Source organism: Poecile atricapillus, chromosome 3 (assembly GCF_030490865.1).
Source record: "Poecile atricapillus isolate bPoeAtr1 chromosome 3, bPoeAtr1.hap1, whole genome shotgun sequence".
In the NCBI taxonomy this organism is placed as follows: Eukaryota; Metazoa; Chordata; class Aves; order Passeriformes; family Paridae; genus Poecile; species Poecile atricapillus.
Genome location: NC_081251.1, coordinates 85,083,850 through 85,103,637, shown reverse-complemented (window position 1 = coordinate 85,103,637; position 19,788 = coordinate 85,083,850). Strand labels below are relative to the sequence as shown.

The window sequence follows — 19,788 nt, the reverse complement described above, 5'->3', positions numbered from 1 at the left end:
ATTTTCAGACTGTGAAAACTTTTTGTATAGCTTCAATTATTTCATGACCAAGGTATACTTGGTGTGCCATTTGGTATATGAAGTATATAGTCTTATATTTAAGTATCTACCAGCCCACACAGGACTTAGCAGGGCGTTTTCAAATGAGATTTTCTATGTCCACCTGTGCATTCTGCAAATTTACCTTAAACTGTCTCTTCCCCAGCTTTAATCTTGAGCTATAGAAAAAAAATCCATGTTTAAAGACATATCCTTTTAAATTTTTTTCAACAGCGATCACAATACTTTTCAAGTTTACCTCTAACTGCAACTTGTTTGACTTCAATTTATCTTCCATTACTGCTATCTTGACTGCCTGCTCTGGTACTTCCAGACCCAACTTTATCATACATTTCGTCTCCCGCACAATCTCTAGAATTTGGCCATCAAAATTAACCAGGAGCTTCTCAGTTGTAGGATGACGCACAAATATTGTGGACTGTAAGGCTAATGTAAAGACATTCTAGTATCAGTTTTTAAGACAAAAAATGTTTAAATTCTATAAATTATCATGAAAACCAGATTTCTAACATTACAATATAGTGATTAAGTATGTAGGGTTACTTGTGAAATATCTTCATGTAGTTTTCAGTTAAAGAAAATACACAACCAACTTCCATCATATTAACCTTCTGCCTTTCTCTTCATAAACTAAACAAGTCTCAGATCCAGTCTTATTTGTGTCATAATTTTTCTCAGCCCAAGTTAAAAAATTATGAAATTAATTCTCTGAGGACTGAGAAAGACAACGCTTGAATATCAAACATTTCTAGGCATTAATACTTGTCCTTAGAGGGACTGGGGCAATACAATCTTATGAATTATTATACCAGAAAAAAACATGAACCAGAAATAATTATTAAATAGTACACATAGAGAATTTAAATACCAAAGTTATCTGTGTCTTAAATTTGTGTCACTAATGTTTACAGTCATCTGTCAAACAGAGTACCAAATCTGCAATCCTCTGCATCAAAACGAAGTTTCAAGGTCAGTAAGGCACTGAGATTATATTACTGAGCCTGCTAATTGGATCATGACTTTAAGGGTAAATTAGGCTTAAAAAAAGTATCTGATTTGATTTAACTTAGTATTCAACAACAATTTAAAGAAGCAAGTACATATTTAATTACTTACGATATTGTAATTGCGAAATTTCCTTCATCCACGCGTTATGATAGACTACCTCAAACTCCACCAATACATATGCAAGTTTGTTGTATGATTGAACAACTGCTTTACCTTCTGGACTTGCCAAGATATCTGAATGTTTCTATTTAAACACAGTACATTCAAATTAAAACTATATCCAAAACCACTCATACCATTTGGATTTTTCTCAGTTTAGCTATTGTCTATACATAGTGTAGGTTAATATTATGAATTATACTGACAGAGCTCTTAAAAACTGTTTAAAATATTTATGATTCAAATTAACAGGGCAATAAAGTAATTAAGAACTTATAAAGAGTAAATACTAAATATTTAACATCAGTAAGAGCAATTACTTTAATATACTGCCATAAATACCTGTATTTCACAGTGAAATGATACTCAGTTCTACTCAAAACTGAATAACTGCAAATTTATTGGAAAAGTTTCCTTTTTTAATGAGGTGATATTTTTTAATCACAATTATATTTATGCCTGTTTTCCTTGGATCAAATGTAGATGAGCATTATTCACCTCTGAGGGAAACAGAAAAGTGAAAACCTCTCTCCGAAGTTAACTAGGCATGAGACCCTGCATGCTTTGTAGGAGAATCACTCAAACATTTCAAGAATTCTTCAAGGTTATTATCAACTAAAATAGTCTAGTCTGTTCTATTCCAACACTACATCTTGGATCTACAAAAAGGTTTACTGCGGAGCAGTATAAACATACAAAGAAAAATGTTGCGTAGCATATAACAAGTGACATAATCATAGAAACTTTATGATCACTCTACTGAAGTATGACAGTTCACTGTTACACAAAACACCTAATTTTTCGGCACATCTTACATTCAACTTACGTGGAAATAGCTGATTGGTTCATTTACCCTTCTGAATAGCTGTCTCACCCACAGTATCTTTCCTGTAATAGGTGGCATGTTTCGAGCAAGAGGAGGGTCATCTTTCTGAGTTTGGTAAAGCTACAGTAAGAACAATATCATTAAACACATGTATTAAAAATCTATTGAAATGCTAAACTGTTTTCTCTGGTACCACAATTTCTTCCTTCTCCCAAACAGATTAAATTTGAGTGGAATCACACAACAGTTAATGGAGAGAAAGATGTATTTCTTCTGTGACCTGGTACACTTCAAAGATGTACACGTATCAATGCTGGTACCTCTCCTGTCTCCATTATCTCATGCTGTTTCTCTGCTGTGCTTACTTATGACAGAGTCCTAAGTACACACCATCCTGGGGTTGAGCAGCCAGTATTCAGCATCAAGTCTGACACCTGACTTAGAAGCCATATGCTGTGAAAGCAAGCTGTTTAAGGAAGTGGTGCCAGGAGAACTGTCTCGTTAAGGACTTTTGGGTTAGGTTCTTTTTCCCTTTGAACTGAAGATTGACAAGAGGGAGGCAGTTTTCTCTTGTCTGGTCTCAGTTGTTTATTCTTTTCTTATCAGCATTACAAGGTACAAGGAGCTATGTGCACTATGATAGAAAAGGGTAAAATGGCTAACAAAGATCCTCTTCAAGGTCTTTTATATGTCCATTTACCCAATTAACAGATGCCAACTAAATTATTTTTCTTAGTGACCCAATGACCCAACACCTGTGTGCTGCACTGCAGCATTTTTTACCCAATCACTTACTACTACCCAAAAACCCCTAGGAGAAGAACATGAAGAAGAAAGAAGAAGGACAAGAGACAACACCCTAAATCCTCCATCTTGTCTTCTCCTCTCTAAACTACTTTTTCATCCAGTGATTTAAAAAACTTTCTAATCTACACACTTACGCTTTTTCTATCTAACTTTAACATTTGTTCTCATGTATCACCATGAAAACATGCTTATGAATTTCATGTTATATGAAATTCAGCGTTTCTTTGAATCCTAGAACTAAGTATTAGAAACAAGGGCATACACTCTGTATCTCAGACTCCAACAGAGAAACTTTGTGGGGCTTCTCCTCCTTTGCTTAGGTACTGGTCTCAGGAGAGGCCCAAGCTAGATTAACTGAGAGGTTTTTCCTGAAGAGAAACATCAGCACTGTTCTTCAGACACACATATCTGACTATTAGATAACATTTCAGGATTTGGACTTAATTATTCTCATGGGTCCCTTCCAAATCAGGATAATTTAGCATTCTATGATATGCACTTTTCTACTAACTTCTAATCAAAATGCATGTAGATATTCCTGGATACACAGTCCATGGTTTTATCTGTGACCAGCATGAGAAAAAATGTCCCCTGCTCAGTGAATGACTGCATTACAGTTAAAAAATGGCCTTAAGTCATAATGTACAAAATTTGCATTGACAAAATATTCAATCACTTTAGAACCAGCATTGCAGTAGGAGCAACTTTTTATTAGAAATAACTTGTTTGGCAAAGATAAAAGGCAATCTAGCAATATCTAATAAATAGTTATAACTAGTCAGTAGAATCAAGACCTTTTTGACAGAAGAAAGGAGTATTTGTATCCACCCAACTTCAGGCATGCAAACTCAGGCTGTGACAACACAGACTCTGATGACACAACTCTTCACTAACCAGGTCTTCTTTGCCCTACCCTGTCTCCTGCAGTCCCAACCAAAGAAATCCAAGCAGCTTCACGGTGAACTTGAGAGGAACTGACCTGGATGAAACCCTCTCAGTAAAGGTACATATTTTTCTTTTGCCTGGGAAAACACAGCTAAGGGTGGGCTACATGATTTTTTAAGCAAGCAATGCTGCTGAAAATCTGTTCATCTAGTTAAGCCAGTAATTAGGGGTTAAGGGATTGATTGTTATATACAGTGTGTAGGTAGGGAAAGGACACTGTAAAGAATGGTTGAGAGGAGCTTTGCTAGACTACAGTTTTAAGTCACAGTTCGGAGGAAAATTTTTCTAATAAGTGCAGAGTTTATCACTATTGGCTCCTTGTGTAAACTTCTATCATTGATCTTAGAAAATGTAAGCATCTCAAAAAAAAATTTTTCAACAGTCTGTTTTCCAGATTCCCTTTATATTCACTGAAGAAAAATGGTCATTTAGAGGGAATTATTTAAATCCTCAGGACACTGTATAAAACTGATCAGATTAACTCACTTTAGAGTAATTCTTTCTTTCTTTCTTTCTTTCTTTCTTTCTTTCTTTCTTTCTTTCTTTCTTTCTTTCTTGAGTATAAGGGGAGTTTGGACATCTAATTCTGATGCAGATGTTTATTTTACAGACAAAGTAAAAGTTTACAGTCAAGTAATATAAGCAGTTCCCAGAACTTAATTCTCATTTATACTTCAGTCAGGGTGCACTACAAAAATCAGGAAAAATTACTTTATAACGAACATAAATGCAATTCACCTATATTTTACATGTACTTTATGCTGCCACACCATTTGATAATAGCTACTTATCCATGCAAATTAACTGTGGAAGCCTCATTTAATAAAAAAATCCAAGAGGTACATGCAATGTACACAGCCAGTAAAGAACATGCTTCTTTAAATTTAATTGAGGAAGGAATAACAGAAAATATTTTGGTTTCTAAAGTAAAATTGTGATGACAAATTTTTCTTCAAGAGTGATTGAGCATATTGTATTGCCAATCCACCAAAACCATTTTCTGTAACAGGAAAACTGAAGTAGGATAAACTGAGAATTGGGATACAATTAGTGAAATAGGCAGAATAAATAAAAATTATTCCTATTAAAATGCTTGCTCCTATTTTAATTGATGTTTACAACTTACTGAAAAGAAATCAAATACCTTTTTAGTGGTTTCAAGTTCTGCTACATAATGTTGAAGAATACAACTAACTATATGTGCTGTTTCTTCTTGAAGGCATGGCATATTCAGATTTTGAAACCTGTATTAAAAATTAGTAGTCAAAATGACATTTCTAAAATAATAACTGTTTTAATTTATTTTGTGGTATTTGAACATTACATAAAGTGAAATAAGCAAAAATCTAGGAAATTCTTTTGAATCTAAAAAACTTTTCTGCTTTGAGGAAGTTTAAACAAGTTGAAAATTTCTGCCCTGGTGGGTATTTTGGTTGCTGTCACTTAGTAAGTTTAAGGCTTTTCTTTTAGCATCCTTTTGTGTATAAAAATATACTAATGAAATTAAGAAACAGAATATATTGATTCTTATAAGAAAGATAAAATATATATTTTATCATGATTATGTGATTCAGAATATCAGTAACGAAAAATTCTCAGTCAGGCCCTTTGTTCTAAAATTTGCTGGACTGTTTAAATTGTGCTAATCAGTAATTTCAAGTTACTTTAAAATATTTTAAAAAATAGTTGCCAATACCTTTGAAGTAACTGAAGGGAATTCTGTGAAGACAAAATTTTCCGAAAACAGGTACGCATAAAAGTCTGTAGCTGTGTCTAAAGAACACATAATTCAGTGTGGCTTTTCAGGTCAGAGAATAGCATTTTAATGATATTTACTTAACATAGTAGCTTTTGAAATTGTTACTACTTAAAGCACAAAAAACACCCTTCATCTGGCCACACTTAATATAATTAATAAATATCTAGTTTCAGTCAAGTAATCTCTAAAATGTCATACAATTCTATTAAATAAATTAATTAGTTGCAGCTTTGTTCTGCCCAAAATCTGACTACATTTCTTCAGGCTAATAAACGACTTCCACATAGATCATTCTCTCAGGTTTCATAATTTTTTGTCATTTTGACTGCAGAGTGAAAATCATCCATAAGCACTGTTTGATATACTTTACACCTTCCTTTGAAAGAAGGAGAAGGAATGGAAAAAGCCTCTTTCCAGACAAACTCCATGCATTTTAGAAGAACAATGTAGCCTATGCACAATTCAAAGTCTCACTGACCATCAGTTTGATACATTCTTTTTTGAGGACGTTATAATAAGTCATAATATTTCTTACCTCTAAACGTTCAACTTCTGACATGAATTTCACAAAATCCACATCAAATTCTGTTACTTGTGGATCAAGAGTGTCATATGGTTTCTTTTGAAAAATGTGGTAGATATTTTTGAATTTTACTGCCATAAGATCTATACCTTCAACTGCACACAGAGTCAGAGCATTAAAATTCTGTTCTACAGCTATCATCTTCATTATCTGAAATAAAGATATTATATTCATGCTATAATTAATTCTTTGTTATTTTCTCTATAAAATAAAATCTGGATAAAATAAAATAATCAACAGCCACTCCTCTAGCACATTTAGAAATGTGTTGTTTTTGAGTCAAGTATTTTCAATACTTGAAGCATAGTTAATTCAGTTTTCAACATCAGTTCTCATCACAATTCAACACAAAGTAAAATAATCTTTGTTTTTCATAATGATAAAGAGGGTTTTTTAATGTTTTACTGCTAGATCCAATAGGACAATTCGGAAAAGGAGTTAAAACGTGGCATGTACATACTGATAACAAAAAGGTATCTCAAAGAATAAAAGCACACAACCCTGAAGATTAGTATGTATACTGAGTGATAAAGAAGTACATCAAAGACTCACAGAATTCCTACCTTGTGACGATTATCATCTTATCCCTTGTCTGACCTTATTCTGTACCAAGAAGGACCTATTACCTTTTCCACCCAAGAATGTTAGCTTAAAATCCCTTCGATGCATTACCAAGCTAATGTTAAGACCATATCAAGCAGCAGAATCATCTGAAGAATTGTGTTTAGCAGTAAACATGAGCTTTTAATGTCATTCAAAAAAAGCAAAAGTGTGTTATTTTTCACATAATTTTAAACCTCTTAAAATAATGATCTAAGTCTAGGTCAATCAGGTTATTTCTCTCCACACTAAAAGAGATAAATTGACAAGTTGAGGAGGCAACTATGAGATAATAGCATCAAGCACCAGGATGACTTACTCTGTGGAAGTGCCTAAATTCTCTCAATAGAGAGTAACAGACTCCTTTAAAGGATGATTAAGAGAATGTATGTTGGCAAGCACCTTCTTTGTAAACACTTCTTTGGAGAGATGCTTCTTCTTTACCAATAATAGCAACAGCCAATATACTCACTTTTTCTAACCTCCTACAAAAAGCTTCAGATTTTCCAAAAATGTACATTTCTGATACTTCCAATGCCTTTTCTCCTAGATTTTCTGAAGTCTCTTGCTTAGCTTCATGGAAGCATCTCTGATATTCTTTCAACAGACATATGCATTCCTAAAAAGAGAAGGAATAAATACCATATTCGTTATGCTATGCTTATGAGAGAAGGACTAGAGTATGCAAACCGATTGACATTCCAAAGCCATTAGTCATCACTTAATCTAATTTCAGTCAACAGGCAACAACAACTTACAGTGGTTTTCTTTCAGTGTTGGAAGTGTTTGCAACATATGAACAAACATACAGTAGTACAGTACAGTGAATACACCAGAGAGTGGTGGTGAATGGTGTTGCATCCAGTTGGCAGACAGTCACTAATGGTGTCCCCAGGGATCAGTGCTGGGCCCAGTTCTGTTTAATATCTTCATTGATGATTTGGCTGAGGGGACTAAGTCCACCATCAGTCAATTTGCAGATGTGGGTGTCAGTGTTGATCTGCTGGAGGGTAGGAGGGCTCTGCAGAGGGGCCTGGACAGGCTGGATAAATGGGCCAAATCCAACAATTTGATGTTTAACAAGACCAAGTGCTGTGTCCTGCACTTTGGCCACAACAACCCCATACAGCACTATATATAGGCTGGGGACAGAGTGGCCAGACAGTGGCCAGGCAGAAAGGGACCTGGGCGTACTGACTGATGCCAAGCTGAGCACTAGGGAGCAGTGTGCTCACATGGCCAAGAAGGCAAATGGTATCCTGGCTTCTATCAGCAATAGTGTGGCAAGAAGCTATTCTTTCCCTCTATTCTACACCTTTTGGGGAAGATAGCAACTCAGTAATTGAAGTCTGGAGAAGGAGAAGGTGGAAATGAAGTTAACATTGGCAACCAGTATTCCCACAGCTACACATATTTTGCCATAGCATATTGCATTTGCTTAATTTGCTCTTAATAGGTCACAATCAGATGAAGAAGTGGAAGACTATCTTAACACTGACCTTTCATGGTATGCCAAGGAAATCTGGAATGAAAAGGAACTACTATAACAAAGTCAGGATCTATTCAAATACCAGATTTTCCATGTTAGAGGAAGATGGTACCATATCAGAGCTGTACCCTCCTTGACAGCCTCTCTTCCTCAAAATGGAAAAATGTGGAATATTAATCCCTTGGATGCACATAAAGCAAAGATGCCAATTCTAAGGTCAGTGAGAGACCACACTGATAAAGATGGAGCCATTGTAATGTCAACAATGCCCATGGGCTAAGAATTAGGAAAACATTCAAAGCATCATGAAAAAAAAAAAAGCCAAGAGGTGTGAAGCACTTGATACATATATGGACTTCCTCATTATATCAACAGGTAATCAATAGGTTTGACATGTAAATAATAAAACACTGAAATACAAACATGGATTTTTCCAATGACTACTGGAGTCTCCTGATCCCAGACTCGATTCAAGCCAGCATCTGTAATGTATGCTTTACATGTTGTGACCATTTGGTTTGTAACCTAGGGCAGACAAATGAAAAAAGTTTAACAGTAATTTTAAGCTTAATGGTAAATTTGCCTGTTTCACAAAACCTATTAAAATTCTCACATACATGTGTTAATACTATCAGATTTGGAATAAATTTCACTTGTGGAAATAACAGTGGCTAAAAAGCATATGCAATACATACAACAAACACCCTCTAAAAACTCTGAGAACACTCCTGGAAGTATATGTATGTCCCAGGACATATTTTAGGTCTTATAAGTTCAGAAATACACAAACACAGAATGTATTCAATCAAAATTCAAGAACAAAAGAATTTATTGAATTCCAACTATTCTTCACTTACATTGTTGTCTCTACACTATGCACTACTTATTTAAAGACAGGCCTTAAAAAATTTTGTATCCTAGCAGTATGTCTTTACCTTGATTTCCTGTAGCTATAGAAAGGAGAAAACATTCTTCTACTTCTCAACCATAAAAATCCAAAGTTAGTAATGAGAGAGAGAGAGAGAGAGGGGAGTATGTGCAGATATAGAAAACATATCACAGAGGACAACTGAAATAGATCTAAACAGGTAGAAAATTTTTTTATCTATTAAATGATATGAACAATTCAAAACAATTGCCTTTTTTTCTTTTATATGCTCTCTGTATTCTTCACACATGTATTTGTAACTCTGTCACCTATTGTATTAGTAACTAGTTTTCCAGCACTTTTCCATGGCCCTTCCCTAAGCAGAAAGACAAATTTCAGAGCTCCAAGCCCCGGGAGGTACAAGGCCCCGTCTTGTTTCTTGCTGGGAACCAAGGCCAAGAACAACTATCCAAGATACATTCTCATGGACAAAGTACAACTAGCGCTGAAGGAGCGGCTTCAGAGAAGGGGCTTGACCTAGGGAAAAATTGCATCACCACTTGTCCTCCGTATTGGTGCTTTTTATCAATTATGCTTGCTTCCTAAAAACTATAAATGTGTAAAAACTCATCCCTGCAGGGGTCGGCTTTTGCAGACATCTTTCTATAACTGCCTTTGAAGGCATTCATTACAGATTCTCTTTTATATTACCTCCTTACTAAAATAATCTCAATTTTCATTTCCAGATTGGGAAAAAGACAACACTGACATGAGAGTACAGTAAAGCGGGTCTTAAGTATCCCTAACTGAAAAAAGACTAGAAACTGCCATAGCAAAGACTGCCTCAAACTTTAAGAAAATTACTGATGAAGTTGGAGATAGGACCTCCAGACTCACTTCTGATGATCATTAAGTGGAAACAAATAGTAAATAGGGACCTTAAACCACTGGATTAAAATACAGATTTTTCCTTTCTATTTCAAGCATAGCTTCATGTAACCAGTTTGCTATTAGCCTCTGTAGTGAAATACTCACTCCCTTAGACCATTAAATAATAGACAGCAGCAACAGTCAATAAATAAACGTACAAAGACCCATTATATGACAGGTAATAAATATCTAACATGATATATATAAAACAGCCACAGCCATGAATAGATACAGATTCAAAAGAGCACATACTTCTTAATGTCCTAGTTCAAATTGAAATGTAACAACATTTTATGCTGAACCCTGCGGTGTAAGGGAACAAAAAACGTGTGTCTGTGTAATGAGTGTCTACTGTGAATTTCCCCTGAATGCTTACTGCACATGTGTGGTTTAGCAATGACGGATTTCTTTACTATAAAACCATTATGCAAACCATCTTTGCATGCAGTGAATACCTGCATTCTGCAAAAGACATTGGTATAAACACATAGCCAGTCTTAATTTTCTCCTTAAGGAGGTAAAGTTTATGATCTGAAATTCAATTAACTTTTCCAGTATGACTTGCTCCAGAAAACAGAAACCTTTTATCTTTCACACTTTTTTGGAGGAACAGCCTAGTCAAATTGACAGCCATCTGCCATTAGGTCTTCAAGGCTGAGAATAAAAGAGCCTTTATGGATTCTGTGATTTAGGAAACAACTGATCAGATTAATTCAGATCAGGAGATTAATCAAAAATATAAAAAAATTAACAGTGAGGAACCAAGAACAAACAAAGGTCCCTTCAGAAGAGAAGTCTGAATTCCGAGTTTAATCCTCTCATCATCAACAGAGTTCTCTTCCTTTCCCATGCAGAACCCCACTATTTACTATCACTTTTAAACAAATATTCTACTGATTTAAGCAAAATTAATTTTTCTCATGAAAAGCCACACAATTTTTGTAATTATTATTTTGTTTAATATACTTACCTTTATAAGCAATGATGTAATTCTCTCAGAAGTATTGTAGTATTTTGAAACACGGTGAACCATTTGTACAGCCTTTATCAAGTTTGGTATTCCCTGTGTCATTAATACCTCAAGGCAGAGTTTCAAGAAAAAATTTACTTCCTATTCTTAGTAACAGTATTTCCACTCTATTGACAACTTCTAAATTATGTATTTCCCTAAGTCCCATGAATCAGTCTTTAAAATGTCATGGCAGAAGTTTTCTTATGAAAAAAGACTAAGCATGCTCAATAAGATATCATACATCAACCAACAAGAACAATAAATGGCTAAGTTTGATCATTGACTAAGAAATCAGATTAAAGATGTTACAAGATAAAATAACTGTAATATCCCATTTTGATGAACAAAACTGAACACTGATTCAAAATGTAAAAGTTGCATTTTTTGTTGCAATAAAAAGCATTTTTCTGACAGCAATTTTCTGTGATGGATGCTTTTGTTTTCCTTCAGGTAAGGCTGCTAATGTACTTTCATTGTGTTCATAAAGTGTTTCGTTCAGACACTTCAGAAAACTCATAAAATAATTGTCACAATGTTAGTTTATTAACAAATGCCCAATTCTTTTCAGAGTTACAGCAAACATCTAAATCTTTCATACATTTTGTGAAATCAATGTTCATGTTGTTAAAATCATACTGTGGCATTACAAGTACTCAGTAGCTCAAACACTTCCGAAGTATTTTAGTGGGGAAAAAACACAAACAAAAACAAAAGGTAAAACATTATAATTCATTAACATTATCAGGGACTTGTTGAAGTTGCAATTCAGAACATCAAGAAAGTAATTTTGGCAGTAACCCCTCAATGGAGAAGCCAAGCTCCTGTAATTAACTTCGAGTTGTAAACCCAAACTCATACTGTGAATAGACATAGAAGGCATTTGCATTTAGCAAGAGTGTAAAATAAATGCTATATAGCATAAAACCAACCATTTAGGTCACTATTGTTCATCACCAACACCATCCCCAAAACAGAATCAGGGGATTCTGAGTCTACAGGTTTTCTTTTTCAATCCTTGATGAAAAAACCCTGAATACTCAACTGTGTAGAAATGTCTCTGACTCAAAGCTTCGAGTTAAATGTTCAGTTTGAATTTTCATACATTTATCTACTTCAGCACAAATGTCACTGTGTGATACTGCATACACTAAATGCCATATTTTATGCACACACCAAATATCATCATAAATCCACTTGTATTCCGTTCCTTATTCACTAATATATACAGGAATTGTTCATACCAGATACTAAATGCAACTCTACACAGAATGAATGTCTGTTTAAAGCAGGATATATTTAACTTGGAATACATTGTTTTTAAGTTGACTATCATAGAAAATCCTACCTAAATTAACTTGATCTCAGGAACATAATTAAATATAAATTCATATGCATCCGATTATTCCAGACTAAATAAAGAACTCCAACTATCTTGTATTAGTAAAATTATGAACTCTTTAATGGGTTTGCACCCACTAATGTCTGTCTTTGTTTATAATACTAAGAATTTCTCTTCGTAACACCTATGAAGTAGTTCATCATTATGGCCTGGTACCTGGCACCCTCTAGTGATACCTTGGAGAGCTGCAGCTAAACAGCTTAGTGACACTGGTTATCATACTTGCCTCTCATATTATTCCATGCAATAGGAGCCCTATGTCACATATTATCCAAGTCCTTTGGCTTGCCCTTAGTTACAACTTTGTAGTAGGATCCTAAGCTGACAGAGATTCAAAAGAAATGCAGCACTTCCTGACAGAGGGCTGGAGGCATATAGGACCAAAATGTGAAGGACTCAAAAACAAAGGAGAATGAGCACTATTTTTCTAGGATATTTACTCCTTTCACCCTATTCTGCAACAAGCATTAGGAAAATATGCCTGTTACAATAATTCATAGTTATTTTACCAAATAACTAATATCTTGAACTAGGACTGAATGGTGTACAACCAATTGTCTAAATTCTGACTAGCAGGTAGTCTATCTGCAAAAAGAAGCAGATAATACTGTATCCTACACTAAAAAAAATGTTTTGCCCACTTAGGACCTCATAAGGTTTCATTATTTTCTATAAAACTAAAATTTTGGTACTTCGGTTACAGTTAAGTGATCATTGACAAATATGGAATTTCCAGGGGAAGACATATTTGGAAATTTTTGTATTATAAAATATGTAGCTGGTTTAATTGCTCTTAAAAATAATACCAGCAGTAGGACTGATGTATTAGACAATCATATGTATTTATGCTTATTTACTAAATACATATTTCAAAATACTATATTTTATGAAATATATAATAAAATAATGCTTCAACATTTAGCTTGACAAGCTTTTAGAAAAAAATCAAGAAAATTAGAAATAGAAATTAGAAAAAATACTTTTAAGTAAATATAAGGAAGGGGAAATTTATTTTGCTCTGGGATTTTCTATGTAAATACCTAAACTGTGCATAAAGAATGGTGAATGGCATACTTACAACATCAGTTGTATAAAGTGGCTGACAAACTTTTTCAAGTGTGCCTAGGTATTTCACATTATCCTTTGATTCATTTGCTGCATCTGTGATTTTGCCATCTAATTCTTGCCATGTCTAGTGGGAAAAGAGTACTGTGAAAAACTTCATATGCAGTGAACTGTTTCTTTGACTTGCACTCACTTGCCAGAAGTAAACTTTGGTAAATTTATTTTTAAGAGGCATTGTCAAAGCAGGCAGTAAAAATTAATTTATTGCCTTTATTACACATATAATGTATTTTATGCTCATTTTTTGTTGTTTTCCTAAAATGTCTTGTTCTTTGTCTGGATACATTCAGCACACCAGCAGCATCTCTAAATTTTCCTCTTTTAAATCTCCTTCACAAATTTCTTTTAGATGAAATAAAAAAACCAAAAACTAAAAAACAAAAAACCCAATAACTCTTATAGTAAACAAATAGCATAAAAAAAAAAAAAATACCTTTAGTATTTTAGAGTGTGCCACCTTCAGAACATTAATAACAGCTTTACAGTTTTGTCCTTTGACCTGTTCGATAATAAAGTTCAATTTAGCAGATGTGTATTTCCAGTTCTCCAGTTCCATCAAAGGACCTGAATCCTTAGCTTCTCTCCTTAACTGTTTGCTCTCAATCAGAACCTGCAACCCCGTTGAAAAAAAAAATAAAAAATTGATCAAATGTCTGCTACAGTGAATAGGTAAGTCATTATAGAGAAGAGATGCTATTGAGGAAACTCACTTTTATTAAAAAGGAACAAGCTTGTAGTTAGTGACACATGAAAATGGTTCCCATTTGGAAAACCTTTCTAAGTCTGAATTGCACTTAATCATATTCTTAAACTGAAATTAAGGCAATTAATGCATACGTTAAACATGCTGTCATACCCTGGGTGAATATCAGCATATACAGGTAAGTCTTTAACCAGAATCTATGGATTGAAATGCACCAAATGTAATTTCATTTGTCTGGAACTTCAAGAATTAGTTCAATAAAAGTATTAGATATCAGTCATAAAATTATCCATTTGTATGTTGGCAAATGTTCAGACAGCTCTTTTTACATTTCTTTTACATTTTTATTCTTGTGAGCTAAACACATTAAATATAGTATACCTTATAAGTAGAGTATGTCCCTGCCTACACAGATTCATATTCTGATGAAGACTTATCTCTTTTTCATACAAGTCTCAGACACTAATATCTTGGAAAACTGAGACCTTACCATGCAAGACTTACACAGGTAAAAATATGCCCTGCTGGGCCTGATCAAAAATTTTTAAGAGCAGTATTTCCCACCACAAGTGGCAGCAGAAACTTATCAGAAAGTACAGTTAGGTATGCTCTATATGCTTATGTGGTCCTCACCAGTGTTATTAGTCCTGCAACCTCCATTCTCTTCTTACTATTTGTGTATTAAGTGTTCAGAAACTCTTATTCTTGCTAGACTGTAAATTCCTAGACATAAGGACTATCAACTTCACTTGTGCATAGAAGCAGAGCATTTCTCTTAATTTGGATGGAGAAGCAGCTGAAGCCTTTGGCTAACTTCAGGCAAGTCTCACATATAATTTATAAATATCCATATTCATGCTGAATTGATGTGTTAAAACAACAACTTACATGTTCAATTTGTCTACACCATATCATAAGTACTTCCTCTAGCTGGTGAACTGTGTCATAATTGTCAGCAGCTGCAGTTATTTTATCAAAGGTCTCGAGTTCAGAAAAGTTAATGTAATCTATTTTTTTCAATTCAACTGTTCCTTCAATGCATGCTGCAGCACCTGAGAAAAGTGCAATTACAATATAGAACCAATTACTACTTTACAATAAATTTCCACCAGTCAAAGCAATTTAAACTTGAAAATATACACCTGCAGTCAGTGTTGTTTCGATATAATACCAATTTACTGTGTTCACATAAAGCAGAAACATATGATTTTAAACGCAGTGATAAAAAAGCAACACGTCACTATTTTCTAAAGAAAATAATCCACCGATGTATATATTATGCAAGTAATTGATAATTTTATTTTTCCATGCAGAATGTGAAAAGTTCCTTATCCGTGCACTATGGCCTTTAAATAGAAATCCTTAAGCAGAATTCCTCTAATTTATTTTTCTAAATGCAATGCTTACCTCCTAAAAATGAAATGTATTTCTTAATTGTTTCCACAAAATTCTGTTTATCTTTTGTATCCTCTTTGGATTGACCTAAATTACCCCAATTACTTGTTGCAAGGATAGCAGGGAGAAAAACTTTTTCTATTACATCTTTAACACCACGCAAGACTCCATCAGTGGCATCCAAAACACCAAAGGAAATTTCCTGCAGTGTAAAAATATAATTGTTATCAGATCAGTAACTTACACTAGAAACAGTATTATATGTTCGATTTATTTTTATAAGAGCACTCAAATAAGCCAAACAAAACTTTAATTTAAGGAGAGAAAATAATTTCATAAGACACCTACAGTGTACCCCTAGTATCGTACTTTCAATAGAAAAGGGAAATCAATAATTATTTAATATAGTTTTAAAAAGCTGTCCGCTTATGCTTTTGTTACATCAGTTATTTATCTATCACATAGAGTTTGGAAATTTTGAAATGGTAGAAAAATGTTCTCTCCCATTAATTAGGTACTAATTAATGAATTGCAAGTAGCAAAAAACTCTCAGAATTTCCTTATCTGAAATTATATTAGAAGCAATTATCTGACTAAATATACATCATTGCGAATCAAGTTAAATTTTTGCCTACTCTACAAAACAAAACTTTACAAGGTCTAACTATTTCTAATATTCCAGTATTTTAAATATCCTTAAAATAAACAAGTATTAACATACACCATGTAACAAACTTCCTACAACATAAATTTCCTTTCCCTACCCCTTCAGTATTTGGAATTAATTGGGAAAGTATCTGATGGAAAAGTAATATTTATGATGAATACTGAGGCCCTTGATAAAGACAGACCTTGTATCTTGCTTCTTATAGTGTTTTTTCTCTTTCACCTCCTTAACTCTCAAAAGGAATGGAATATTTTAATATGAAATATAAAGCATGTAAACTAATAATGGATTTTCTGTCTGAAGAATTTGAAATAATACTAATTACAAGACACATATTTAAAACTATTAGTTATCAATAACAGTCCCTTAAGCACTGTCCAAATACAAAGACATGTAGCTATGGACAATAATGAAGCCCATACTTATATAAGAATCTGTAAAAGAGAAAATCTCATGCCAGATAATTAACACAGGGTAAATATGTATATTGTATTTTATTTATCAAAACATGTAAACCAGAAAGGTACATGTAAACTTTTTGTCTCCTGGTATTTGCAATAAAGTCTTTTCAGTGTTTTCTTGTAGTTTAGAGATTTTGATCACAATTAAAATATACTTAGTGGCTTTAATCTCTTGAAAAATATCAAGGAGAATGACAAATTAATGTTAATTTCTTTAACAAGAATCCTGTAAGATATTTACAAGTATTGCTGAAGCAATACAGTTATTTGTTGTTTATTCAAAATGGAGAGCGAAGTAGTTACCAGTAACTTTTGTTACATGACAACAGTGAAAAAAATAATGAAACAAGAAGTATCTGCTTTAAAACTTTTAGTTTTTAAAATTTATGAGTACCTCATGTATAGTTTTTTCATTTATGGATGTGTCATTCTTATAGCGAATGAAATATAAGCATAGTCCTTCTATCTTGTCTGGTGTCCTCTCCACATAAAATTGCAAAATTTTACTTCCTTTTTCAACACCTGGAATTACCCGACCACACTCTGAAAAGGAATTTCATAGGTATGACTCTTTTTAAAAATGAGGGTATTATAAAATGCATAAAATCAATATAAAGAAATAAAATTTAGCATATAAATATTTTATTTTCTTCTTTTGTCAGAGAACAAAAACCAGCATAATTTGTAACTGTAATTAATCACACTATGAGAAAACTACACCAGACGTATAACATGTATCTTACAAACCTATTTGGGTGCAATGTAATGCACTGAAAAGGGAATTTTCTCAGGCCCACAGTTCTGAAACGATTTGCTGGTGACTAAGGTACTTTATTTTCATTTATCCTACTAAAAATGATGTCAGGCCTAAGTGAGAAAATAGAGACTATGAGATGGGCCCAGATCCTCTGTGGGTATATGCCTATGCATTTTGATAGCTCAATATAAATCAGTAACAGAATTATATTTGCAGTAATTAGTGAATCATTAGGGATTTCTACATTCTAATTATCATGCATGTGAAACCTGAAAAAATTTGAAATATTTATAATAGATGCAAATTCAAAGACAAGTTTTACAAAAGTGCTTTTGAATGAACTGCGGACAAAACTCACATATGAAAAAGTCAGAACTAATTCAGTATTTCAGGATAACACTTTATAGTCTTTCTTCCAGGAATGGCTAAAATTGAGATTTTTTTTTTCTCTAAACAATTTAACTTGAAGTAAGAATTTAAACCATGAATTTTCAGTCCTCAGAGCAAAAGGTTGCAAAATTCTGAACAAGCAAAAGCAGATTTTATTCTGAGAAACCTCAAACAAAATGAACAACAGAATGCACTGTTACATGTGCCTATATTATTATTGTTAAACATTTACCTATTCCTCGTGGATCTCCTTCTTGATAGAAAATTTTCAATGATTTTCTTCCTCCCTTGTCAAAAAAGGAATCAAAGGCATCAAACTGTTGAATCAAAGAGTGAATACATGTTACTTAAAATATTTTTATGTACTTTTATGATGTGCAAAAGTAATTTGATTATGCTACTGTTTGAAGTTTTGTTGGCAAGCAATGTTTATCCTCAAATATTGTGAGAATATAGGAAGTGTCGAACTGAAGGATTCAGCCATGCTAGTGGAATATCCCGTTTTGTCCTCATCAAAATAAAAGGTCAGAAATTTAGCAAGCATGTGTGGAGATGCATCACCTGTTCAAGGACAAAGGATACATTTCTAGTTGTGGTATATTTCTTATGAGCATGTTTTTTTCCCCCAAAAATAAGCAAATATTAAAGCTGAATCAGAACAGTGATGGGAAAATGAGTGACACCCAGGTGGACATAATTTAAAGCCACTCTTGTGAGAAGACAACACTGCATAAATAAAAAGAAGTAAAAGCAAAATAAAAGAAGTAAAAGCAAGCCAGCTCTAGAAGTGCATTTCACATAGAGCACTAGCAAATAACAAGGGCAAAAGAGAGAATGTTTTGAATACATTCAAAAACCCACCCCCAAAATAGTGAAAGAAAAAATTGTTGAAGTGCTGAAAGCACAGTGAAAGAAAGCAGGAAAAAGTTCACTGCTACAAAAAGTGTTCCAGCTTGTGAGGCGGAGAACAAACAGTAACTTTGGGGTTTGTATGATTCTACACAGAAGGTGTGAGCTGTCCCCACAGCTAATGATTCTGCAAAGAGCTGCTGTTTCAAGTCCATGTGGTTCTCACACCCAGTGTGTTAATATATATGCACGCTAAAACACTTTGAAGGGCGAAACCTAACTCATGGATTTCAAAGACATACATTTATGGGAATTTATTAAACGACAATTTGTTGAGGGACAATGCTGATGCAGTCCCAACAGCCTAAACTGCTTATAAATAAACTAAAATTGGGAGCACAAAAATATTTCAGATGGTCCTGGTAACAGCCAAAAAATCCCCAAGCCAACCCAAACAAAAATAAACAAATAAAAAAAACCCAAACCAAATACAAAAAAAACCCTCTCAAGAACCCAAATTTTCTCAATTTCTCAAGTGTTGGGATTAGTCAAACTTGGTGTAGAACAGCAGTTTCACATAAAATCAGAATGATTTAAAACTATATATCATTTAGCAAATGTATAAAAGGGATAATACTTAGCACACCTCTATGCTATGTAAGCAGAAAAAAACCAACACAAATGAGGCTAAGTACATTTTATGACATAAAAATTTAAATAAACAAACAAAACACAAACAAATTTGGATTAAGGCTAAATTTCGCTTGTAACTGTAGAACTGAAGTTCTAAGAATTGATTTGTTTTATCAAAGGAGACATTATCTGGCTGAGTTTAAATGCCAAGTCAAATATGTCTTAACAGACAAAAATAACATCAATCAGATGTACCAACAGTCAATAACAACAATGCAATCAGAGAAGTCAAGGCATATCTTTTCACAACAGCCACACTGAGTTTTGATAATCTACTAAAAGTACAGTATAACTGTTTTCTTC

At 33.6% G+C, this 19,788-nt stretch overlaps 1 protein-coding gene across 1 annotated transcript in view; it reads right to left on the bottom strand.

The window, feature by feature from the left end:
* DNAH8 (dynein axonemal heavy chain 8) overlaps window positions 1–19,788 on the bottom strand; it is a 125,471-nt gene that overhangs the window by 104,058 nt on the left and 1,625 nt on the right. The window contains 15 exon segments of the mRNA XM_058835725.1: window positions 299–486; window positions 1,177–1,312; window positions 2,054–2,173; window positions 4,950–5,049; window positions 5,502–5,578; window positions 6,100–6,297; window positions 7,220–7,366; window positions 8,660–8,761; window positions 11,005–11,112; window positions 13,524–13,637; window positions 14,004–14,180; window positions 15,162–15,325; window positions 15,681–15,870; window positions 17,191–17,339; window positions 18,176–18,260. Coding sequence (XP_058691708.1) covers window positions 299–486; window positions 1,177–1,312; window positions 2,054–2,173; window positions 4,950–5,049; window positions 5,502–5,578; window positions 6,100–6,297; window positions 7,220–7,366; window positions 8,660–8,761; window positions 11,005–11,112; window positions 13,524–13,637; window positions 14,004–14,180; window positions 15,162–15,325; window positions 15,681–15,870; window positions 17,191–17,339; window positions 18,176–18,260 — 2,055 coding nt within the window.